The sequence below is a fragment of the Cyprinodon variegatus genome, unplaced genomic scaffold (genome assembly GCF_000732505.1).
Source record: "Cyprinodon variegatus isolate N-32 unplaced genomic scaffold, C_variegatus-1.0 Scaffold59, whole genome shotgun sequence".
Classification (NCBI taxonomy): Eukaryota; Metazoa; Chordata; class Actinopteri; order Cyprinodontiformes; family Cyprinodontidae; genus Cyprinodon; species Cyprinodon variegatus.
Window position 1 is genome coordinate 1573771 of NW_015150512.1, and position 11431 is coordinate 1585201.

Consider the following 11431-nt stretch of genomic DNA (forward strand, 5'->3'; position numbering starts at 1 on the left):
TATTTTTCTAGATCCGCCCCTGCCTTAGAGGATACCTCACTGATCACTTCTACAATCCGAGACAGTTTGGACTGTCCAGAAACTCCTCCAGCTGGACCTCAGATCCCCTCAAAACTGCTGAAACCCACCAACCCTCACACTGTCCTAAATGTCTGCAGAGCCACTTTGTTACTGCTCTGAGGAAAAGTAGGTCTGAGGCTTGTTTCCACATTTCATCAGCTGATCGACCTCCTGCAGGTGGAGCTGCAGGTAAAAATAGACTCTGGCTCTGTGTGTGTTTCTGTGTGTGTGTTTAAGCAGCTCTGCTGATGAGTCACAGCTTTCACCATCTGTCAGCAGAAAACTCTCCCATGGGACCTTGAATGCACCACATATTCAAGTGCCAGGATGAACCTTACTGCAACTACTGTCATAATACTATAGTAATACTACAGTATTACAGCTTTGGGTCACTGAGGGGTAACAGTCTAGAATATTACAGACAGCTGAAGCAGTCAAATCCAGGCAGACTCTCCACACTTCTCACATCGGGACACAAAATGTCCTGCTTCAAAAGACAACAAACATAATATGGAGCAGCAGAAGGTTCTGATTCAGGGACCAGAACCCTTGAGGAGGACGATTCCAGAGAGGAGAACATCTCACACAGCTCCCATTTCTAAGCTGATGTCCCAACAGATTCAGCCTGAGATCAGAGCAGGAAGCTCAGAGAACTGACCAGAAACCCCAAGAGCTCCACCTCAGAGTCTCTGGGCCTCAGTTAGCGAGTTTAAAGGTATAGTGAAGGATTTTTGCGATTTTTAAAAAAAGGAATGTACATGTATAACCCTGTACCCGCTCCTGGGAGGGAACCCCTAATAAACTTGTGCAAGAGCATGTCAGAGCCCATTTCTCCTCGTGCACGCTCTGTTTAAAAGTTGCTGTTCTCATAGCTCATACTAGCTTACTGGGTCCGAACTTCCACCCTAAATCCCTAAATCACTATATAGAGTGGGGACTATATAGTGGACTATATAGCGAACTCTGTTAACTTACAGTTCGGACAGATAATCAGTGCTTTTTTGCTGCGTTGGTCACGTATCTCCTCCGCCATTGCGTGGTGCCTGCTCCATCTTTGTTATTAGTCCCCACTGACAGGTAGCGACAGCGGGCCGCTGTGACAGCAAATCCCATAATGCTTTGCGAGGAGAGCTCTCCACGCTAAGCATTATGGGATATATATATATATATATATATATATATATATATATATATATATATATATATATATATATATATATATATATGCCTCTTCTAAGGCCTTTCTTTTCTTCTCATACACTTCATAGACACTTTCTTTTACGACCCTCTGCCATTTTTTAAAGAACCACGGTAAAAAGTTGACCTTCAATGACTATTAGAAACCGTAGCTCACCACACCAGTGCACATGCTCAGAAAAAGATAGCTAACTGGGGGCGATCGCGTCAGACGGCCTTACATAAATATATCACCAGAATGATTGACAATTAGGAGGACTACTTATATAGATGATCCACTCAGAATTAAAAGATCATCCTCTATACCTTAAAGGTTAAGTCAGGACCAGGAACTGGTTTGTCAATTTTTTTGAAGGGTAGTTAGGTTTTCAAAGCTGCATCTGGATGAAAATCGTTTGTTATGTTCCTGCAACATCAAACCTTACAGGACAAAACTCTGTGTTTTTGTAATGATGGACCTTGATTAATACTGCGGCTGCCAAATAGAGCACTCACTTCCTGTCGGTGTGGTCCAGCCCGCTTAGCTTTACGCCTTCGATCCTCTCATTGCGCCGGCCGCAGGTGTTACCGTAGCTGTCGTAACCAAAGACGAGGCGTGCGGCGCCACCGGTGACGACAGTGAACCCACAGATGCTGCCCTGTAGAGCGTCAGTAAAAGAACATCGTCACACAAAGATATCCGTAGGACTGAAGACCATTTGACTGCAGATAGTTCACAATAACTATGATCAGATAATTATTCTGAGGTCTAATGAGAACCTGAAAACCATAAACAGTGGAAAAAATATCTGAGCATGTTCAGGCATGGCTAAGGCGTCATCATTTCAGAGAAGAGTGCTCATGCATGAAAAAAGGTGTTCTTGCAAAGTGTTGGATCAGTGTGGACAAAACATCTACACCAGATCATCTCTGTGCTGGCAGGGCATCAGTTTCTTCATTAACCGTCCTCTGACCAATTAGAGTTCAGCCAGAGGAGCTTTGAGCCAATCAGCTGGCTGCTCTCCTGCTAATTTCCCATTGAGGGTAAACAATGATATCACATGGAGCTGTTATTGATCCACCAATTTGGTCACAGCGGAAATCTTCTGTTCTGTGGTTAAAAAACAAAACCATACAAGGAACAATTTTCATAATATGGAAAAAAAAATAAAAAATCGCTCCTATCTGGAACCTTTCTCAAGGCTCCTCTGGGACTCCGACATTCTCCAGTCAGTGATCTGAAAAGCTGCCCTATCTGCTGTCCCTGAACGCAGCATCGGTTTTGCTCCCATTACACAAATAGTTTTCACGTCAGATTCTGCATAATAGAAAGTCAGCTACTTTCGATGCTATAGGTTAAAATTCCTGTAAAAATAAATAGCTCATAGATCCACATTACGTTTTCTCATTTCTGCTTCTGTCTCTGTGACCCTGAGCTTCTTAAGACCATGTCATCTGCCAGAGCATCTCACCAACATCCAGCATGCAGTGTGGCATCTTCAAGAAAACCACAAATATATCTAAACAGTCCTTTGGAAAGGCTGGAATTGCAATGACAACGTATCTGGGATCAAATGTGCAGAACATATTATTAACTTTATTATTAACTAAGGAAATATCCGATTATCTTGAGGAGAGACTGCTGCAGAACTTTGTTGTCTTGCAGTATGTGTGATTTCTGATAAAAACAATGAGGGACCATCTGAACCTTCCAGCAGGATTACAGTTCCTGGGTTTCTGTCAGGTTTGAGATGAGAACATCGAAAAGCATCTTACATGCAAGGCTACTTAAGCAAACTGTAAAACTGTACTGTAATGGTACTGTAATAGCCTACACATACATTGTCATGTATTCAATCAGTTTTTAAAGTAAATCTGAGAAGTATCACTGCATTATTACTGTAGTATAGTATATTTGCAATGCTTTTAAGCTGCTGTATTATTGAAGGATTTTAAGAGTCAGTGTTACTTCAGTACAACTTTAATACCATTACAGAAACATTGTCATTACAGTAATCAAATAGTAGTACTGTTTTATTTCTGTAGTACTGCAATAATTTTCAATAAAGTACTATAGTACTACTAGTGTAGTGTCTATTACAGCAGAGTATGATGGAGATTGTCTAAGTGTCCCAGCAGCATCTGTAGTATTATGGTGTGTCTGTGGTTACCATGCCAACGCAGAATAGGGTGAAGAGCAGGAACCAGGGCAGGTCGGTGCAGCTCCGGTCCTCCAGCGGTCTCCATTCTCTCTTTGTCCGCTGAAACACACACGGTTACAGTGAGTGCTGAGTAGGGCCTACCGGACCGGACCGGACCGGGCCCTGCCAGCCAGGTCCCCCCATTAATCCTGGGGATCTTTATTTGGGCTTGTGTTTACCAGCAGCGGCCCGGTAACGGCTCGGTAACAGAGCTGCTCTAATTGGATTAAGGAGCTACTGGCGGTAATCCCAGCTCTGGTCGGACAGGCTCGGCCCTGTCTTCTCCAGAACCAGCTTCGAATCCAGTGTAAATATCAACCCATAACTAGAAAACACAGGCAGCCTGCGGTATACAGGACCGAACCGGGCCTGCTTACCTCCGCGCTCCCGCAGCATCCCATTGCAGTCAGGATGGACGCGCCCGGAGCTTCACGGAGCTTCACGGAGCCTCAGCTCGGCAGCAGCGGGGGTCTGAGGCTCTGCAGGCGGGGGGGTGAGGAGGCGGGCAGCCCCGGAGGCTGGATCCGGACGGTTAAACGGATCGCTCCGGTCTACTCAGCATGCCACGGTGGAAAGATGACCGAACCGAGGACGGATTAACGGCCGAGGATTTGTCCCCCTCACTTCCTGGTGGACTGACAGGTGCAGCGGCCATTCATCTCATTGCGCATGCGCAGTGAGGGAGCGGAGCTGCAGCTGCAGTACCTGCTATGACCGCTGAATGGATGCCAATGGACGAGCCGGCGCTATTTCCCTGATAGCGGAATTAGGACCCGTTATTTATTTGGAGTCCAGAGCGACCTGTGCTTGTCTCTCTGTGCGGATCAAAGCTTCCCATCTGAAACAAGAGAATCCACCCCCACCATATTTCCTCAGCTCTTAATCATTTACCAGCTGCCCCCAAAGCATAGTATAAGTAAAGCCTGCAAAGGAGCAACAAGAACTGTGATCTGGTCCATCTGGAGAACAAAAGGAGACCAGCAGGGGCGGAGCTAGATGGGGGGCCAGGGGGGGGCATGGCCACCCTTAACAGTCATTGGCCACCACTACCATTTTTTGCCCCCTCTAATGCAGATGGTGGCAACAGTAATACTCTCAAGTGGAATATTCAAAACATTTTATTATTTTGTGGTTAATTATACACATCAATATACAATATCAAAGATGATAAGTACAGAATTCATGCTGTTTTCAGAGCTAGATTTTGTGTTATATGGGGTAAAGAGAAAAATATGTATCTCTACAAGTCATCAAGGAGTCTTCAGTGAAATCAAAGATAAATAAAAATGTTTAAAAAAATGATCAAATAATCAATTTATGTGGATATTAGTGCTTGTAAATATCAATTGTATGCAGGATTTTTATTGATACAAGTAGGTAAGTAATGACAATGATGATTGATTTACGCCCCAGAACTCAAAACTGAGTTTTATCCACTATACCTTTTATCTAGAAATTACGGATGTTTAAATATATGCTTCTATTTGTTAGCAAAGGCTGTAGGAAAGTATAGTTACTCTTTATTTAGAAAATATGGATGTTTTGCTCGTTAATTTTCCTGTTGGAACAGTGTAGATTGACCGTGAGATTCTGGGGCCTATCTGCTTTTGGCCACCCCTCAGTGTATATTGGTTATTACCTGGCCACTCTTATTAAAATTTCTGGCTACGCCTCTGACCAGCTCATCCGAGCGGTGGCGGTTAAACATCAAATTTACAAGGGGGCGGGCGGGACCAGCATTTTTTCATAGAAGACAAAGAGCACAAAAACAAACATACAAAAAACAGGTCAAGAGCGCATAGTTTACTGTATTAAGGAAGCCGCAAAGTCATGGCTGCAGACCCCAGATCCAACAGATTAAAAATTGTGATCCTATTTTAATACAACCAAAGCTTAAAGGTGACTTTAATTCCTAGTTATTTGTTCATTTGTTCATGAGAAATTGATTTAGATTGCAAACATTTATCTAACAATTACATGCTCAAATTAAGGAGAAAAAAAGTACTTATTTTAAGATTTTTTATTCCAAGATGTTATACGAAAGGAATGAATATTTGCAGTGTATGTTTTCAGAACAGCGAGTGCTGGCCCCTGCTGGCCCCTGTATAGAACTGCTTATGCCTTAGAGAAGGGATATTCTGGTTAAATTAGCAGTTCTGTTTAGCAGAACAGTCAAACACAAATATAAACACAAAGGGATGAGAAGTTACATGATGTGTGAAGTTTTTAAAAACACAGACATGGTAGAAGACCATCGAAAAGATGCAAACGCATTCACCTAACAGAACACACTGTAAAATTAGACCAAGGACCCCCCTGAAACACTATGTAGGTCTTTTTTAGTCCAGCTGCACATGCACCGGGAAGCACAGTTTCTGCTTGAAAACTGGACCCTAAGATGTAGTTTTCAGTGACTCTGAGAGTTGCTGCAGGGTGTTGAGAAATCACGTCTTTGTTTTCAACCTCTTCATCAACACAAAGCTCACTGTTCACGGCCTCCACCAGGCACCACATACTGTATACCACCACCATCACCCCCCCCCACCCTCACAAACATGTACACCAGTAGCTGTGTCTGTGAAAATCGAAGGAGCTCACGCTTTTTTTATCTCCTCCTACAGAATCCAATACAGGTCATTTAACATAAAGATCAGCTGCTTTAGGGGGTTTACAGAACTTCCCACCAAACTGTACATTTCCAAATAAACTGTTGTTTAGGTAAAGTCTGTTTATATAAAGAGCTTCCTATAAAAATAATAAATAAATATTCCTTTTTGCTCCTCTTCACACACACAACAGTTATGTCCTCAAGCTGAGGGTATGAAGGTGATTCTGAGCCACAGAGATTAATCTCTCTGTGTCATCGGTCTGTCCAAAGGGCTCCTGGTAGCAAATGAAACCATGACCAATTCCTTCTGATGAGGATCAATGTTGGAGTCCTGACTGTGTTCCCTGTGTGAGTACAACTATGAACATGTGAGGGTTGGAGCCGAGTTCTCCTGGTTTTCCTCCAATCAGATCAATACTGTACCAAAAACCAGCCCCTACATTAATCTAATGATTATACCATCGCTCAGGATCAAATAAAAAATGGAGGGAATTACCGTAACTTAAGGCGAACTATAAATTCCATGAACCAACCTTAAACAAACATCTGTCTTAACTAATTTAAAGCAAAGTATAAATTATAATTGAACAGAAATATCCCTGATTTACCGTTTTATAAGGTGAAAAATGTTGCATGTACACTAGAAAAAGCTTGTGAGCATGTTACATTAGCTGGTTGCGCTGCTGTTGAAGTAATATAAGGAATAAAGCGCAGTAGTTATAAAAGAGTAGAAGCAGAGGTTTGTTGTCAACTGATGGGGAGCTGCCCTTAGGTACGGTAAGTGTTACAATCGATTCATTTTATTGGATTGGGCTGGTCCTTGTGATCCATTTCTGGTTTGTGCCCAGGTTAAAAGGAAAAAAAAATATGGTGTGATGTGTTTTTGTTTTTTACTTTAGATGAGGAAATGTAACATAAACCAAGCTAATCAACAAAGAGTAAGACACTGGTTGTACTGACATAAGTATAAGAATCTCTGACAAAATGTAGGCCTAACAAAATGATTGAAAACTCCTGAGGCATTACGGTGGTTCTCCAGGGATTAACAAGGGTTTGTCTAAAGTTGTTTCAGAACTGACTGTTAACCTTTAGTTAATACTTTCAGATGGTTAGTTATAAGCAGAGTTATCATATTTTGTTTTGTTTAAGGTTGTGATTTATGAGTACACATTTCCAGATATAGGCGTGCTTTTCTGCTACCCAGTTTGGCTATATGAAAGTTCCTCATGAGAAAATAGGAGTCAGGAACTGAATGAGACAAGATCTGCATGATTGGAGAATGATTGAGTACGTGATAATGACCTGTTTAATGGTCATTTTTGATGTTCCAAATATTGTGGTGATTTGAAATGTTTTGTTTTTAATAAGGTGAGATAATAATAGTAATACTTAGAAAAGCACTCAGAGAGCACAGACCTCCTTCAAGTAGCTTATTTCCCTCGACATAGGACTATTGTGACTTCCACTTAAATTAATACCAGTAATCACAGAATTTTTCTAAAAATTCCTGGATCCAGATAGTGATGCGGATCATCACCAACATGTAATGGATGGTTCCTTGGAATTAAATGTACCTTTGGTAAAAATGTCATTAAAATCTGCACATGAAATTTCAAGTTATCTTGTACACATATAAGGAGACAAACACACAATCACACACACACACAGACTCTCTAAAAACATAACCTCCTTGGTGGAGGTAATAAAAATATGTATGATAAGATAATTCTGGAATAACCCCAGTATTTCATCTAACTAAATAAACAATTTCCAATAGGTTTGTAAAGCAAAAATCCTTAACTATTAAATTCATTTCATATTGTACATTCTAATGTTTTTAGAAGTGATTGTGATTATTGCTGTTTTAGAATCGTGTAAGATTGATAGAAGAGGAGAGGAAGAAAAATAGGAACATTGATGGAAAGAACAGTTGAAGATTCCCCAGATTTGATTTCAGAAATCTGATATTTAGATCCACTTAATTTAAACTGTGATCTAGGAGTAGAAGGTTAAAATAACATGAAGCAAACTTCAGTAACTAGAGGCTAACAGTAAACTGCATTAACAAAATAAGTATTTGCTGCACTTCTTTAAAGAGGTGGGGAAACTATGTTTCTACAGACAGACACAGGCATAGACTAAATGTTGGATAAATGTTTGCATTTACTTTTCTGGTTTTTGTTTTTCTTATGTCACTCTCCCCTTAGGGGGCAGCAGAGACCTTTAGGCCCCAGAAAACTGGAAAGTCCTAGTAACCACCTTTGACCTCTCACCCCCACCCCTTTCCTTCATCTCAGAGACGCAGTTCTAGTTTTCTTATAATAACACTATTGATTTATTCATTTTATTAATTTTATGAAATACTAACAGAATATAGGTCCATTCCTGGCTTTTACATTAGATTTTTGTTGTTTAAATATTAATAGATTTGCAAAAACATGAAACAATTACTGTCCCAGTTTTTGTGTATGTGTTTTTCCCCCCTATGAACTGGAAATGCCCTCAGATTTGATTTCAGCAATATGGTCATCTTATTTAGAAAATCTGTAAACCTAATTGTTAAAACAACTACAGACTAGCTTTTAATTTGGCTATAATAACTCTGAACTGGAAATAATTTAACTAGGAGTAGCAGGTCAAAATAACATTAAGCTACTTTCGGTTAGTAGAGGCTTTCAGTAAACCAACGTTCAGTTATAAACTAGCTGTATGGCAAATAAAACAAGTTTGAATTTAGTTTGAACTATTTTAGAGTTATATTATATACACTTAAACTGAATGTCAAGAGTAAATCACATAAAAAGCAACTGTAAATCCACCGATCCATCCATTTTCTGCTGCTTATTCTGTCAGGGTACGGTGGGGACGGTGCCAATCACCGGCAGTCTATGGACATAAGATGGTTACAACCTGGACAGGTCAGCGACTGTAAATTAAATTAAAACTAAATTTAACCTTGAACTAACTTTAAACATGCTTAACATAATGGTAAACTGCAGTTAACATAGCCTATAAGTTGTTATTCTCCTATTTATAACATGTATAATTATGTGTTTTATCAGTAAAGTAAAAATGTCATAACGTTGACAGAACAACTGATCTATATCTCCCATTTTGTTTGTTTCTCTGAGTTGACATCTCTTTGCATAGTACAGCTTCTGTGTATCTCCTAAACCTTCAGCCTCCAAACATCACGCAGAAACAGATTCCCTCTATACAACAACAGAACCAAACAGAACTCAGCAGAACCAGTCATCAACAGAGAAGCATAACAACTGTGAGACAGTGATGTTGAATCAAATCCTTCACCTTTGTCCTTAGTCGGACCTGCTGCTGAGAGGATGAAGAGATCCGCTTTGAATCCATACTGGATCCAGGTCCTTCTGGTGCTGATGGTTCTGATGGTTCAAATGAGCTGGCAGAGTCCGGGTGCTGCTGTGAGACTGAGGAAAACAGTGATGTGGGTCTGATCATACAACAGAGCTTTTGTCTTGTTGCTGACTGTTGTACCAGTCTGGACTATGAATGTGTGTGGGTGTGTGTGTGTATGTGTTTCGTGATGTTTCTGTGACCCTGCGGGGACTATTTCCAAGGAATATGCTACATTTTGGGGACTTATAGGTACTCGTGGAGACCAATGACTGGTCTGTATGAGGAAATATTCTCCTCTTTGGGTGGGAGTTTGGTTAAGGAATAATGTGTGAATTGAGCTTAGGGTGTGTGTTGGTGATGGTTAAGCTTATGGTCTGGGTTAGGCCATAGAAATGACTGAAAAAATGAATGAAAGTCAATGGAAACTCTCCATAAAGATAGTGTGAAACAAAGTGTGTGGGTATATCAGGTACTTCTAATTGCAGATGAGTGAGTAGGCACTACATATTTTTGTAAAGTGAGGACTTTGAGGTAAAAGGTAGGCTCTTTTATTGGTCCTCAATTTTGGGACTGTGGTGTCAATAAGATTAGGTTTAGGGTTAGGCTGAGGCCATACATAGGGTTCATCCATCGCTTTGAGTGTAGCGCCCCCTACAGACTGTGGCAAAACACTTATGATTCCTGGGAAAACTGGGGACATCCAGGTATTACCATTAAAGGACCAAGGTGAAGTCTTGTTTTTGTCTCTTTCTCTGTGTCTGTCTGTCTGTCTGTCTGTCTGTCTGTCTGTCTGTCTGTCTGTTTGTCTGTAACCCTAAATTCTCTGAAGCTGTTGGTTCTTATCACAACAAGAAAAGATCAGAATCTAGCTGACACAGAAACCAGCTTAAATCTTGTTGATGGGACCATCTCATCCATCCTGTCTTGCTGGTCCTTTTCCTCGGTTCTCATGCATCCTGCAGTAACAGGTTAAGGATCTGCTCAGTTCATAGTTGTTTTTTACTATTTCATTTTTGATTTGTTACAATCTCTAACCCGTGTAACCAGTCCTTATCCTGGAGGAAAATGTTTGCTGTGTTAATCTGCAGTCTGAGGTCAGGCTCATTTGATCAAATAACTGCCAGGGGAGAAGACATGTTATTGAGCCTCACAGCATCACTCAGAGCATATCAGAGGTTTATTCCTGCAAGGTGGTGTTTTTGTTGCGTGAGTCAGACTGATGACTGATGACAGGAGCAGAAAAATCTTCTGGGTATTGTAGTCTGAGTAAACGGTCGTCAATGAGTAGCAGCTGCATACACACATCCATCTTTTGCTGTTGGTATTTAGAAAACTGGATCCAGGTCCAGATTCAACAATATTCAGCCTTACCATTGTAAACATATTTTTTCATTGCCCTTTTAACTATACAATACTGAAGGGGAAAAAATGATAAAGTATTTTTCTTCTGTTGTAAACACATCATAAAATGTACTATTATATTATATTATACTTTGCTATATTATATATCACTATATATTATATATTTACTTGTATTAGTATTTTTCACTGTATTTCCTACTTTTAGCTGAAACATATTCTTGTTAACTGTCACTTCTCTTACTTGGCTAAAATTCCTGGCAATTTTTTTTTCATTAACTCATTAACTGAATAATCTAAGCTATTGGAAGATCAGATTCAGTAATAAGTAGAAATTATTAAGTAGAAATTATCCATGGAAGTTTTTTTTAATCATGTTTCAACCAAAATACCTTACCTATAATTTAAGGATTGGTTTGAAACTTTATGTTAGAAAAACAATGTATCTTGAAGTTTTTTTCTTCCAGCCAAAATTTGCATTTGTAATATGTATTTATTGTTGTTTTTATCTTTTTTTTTTACTTTTTTGATATTTCCTGAGTAATAGAATTTTTAGATAGCTGTCTGTCTGATTCCAGATTCTTTAAATATTAAATCAGATATGATAAAACTCAGTACAGGAGTAATGTTTTTAACCAAATTTGTACTATTCTTT

The 11431-nt window shown here is 40.0% G+C and overlaps 1 protein-coding gene across 4 annotated transcripts in view; it reads right to left on the reverse strand.

Annotated features, from left to right (window-relative positions):
* LOC107082721 (choline transporter-like protein 1) overlaps positions 1–9447 on the reverse strand; it is a 25721-nt gene extending 16274 nt beyond the window's left edge. For 2 of the 4 annotated variants that reach the window (XM_015371527.1, XM_015371524.1), the window contains exons 1-3: positions 9355–9447; positions 3408–3497; positions 1753–1895 (exon numbers count right to left, since the gene is read on the reverse strand). In XM_015371527.1, coding sequence (XP_015227013.1) covers positions 1753–1895; positions 3408–3497; positions 9355–9411 — 290 coding nt within the window. In that variant the 5' untranslated portion in view covers positions 9412–9447. Of the gene's footprint in view, positions 1–1752; positions 1896–3407; positions 3498–3814; positions 4440–9354 lie in introns of those variants that run through there. The other 2 variants (XM_015371526.1, XM_015371525.1) reach the window with 2 other exon arrangements.
* Positions 9448–11431: the final 1984 nt, after the last annotated feature.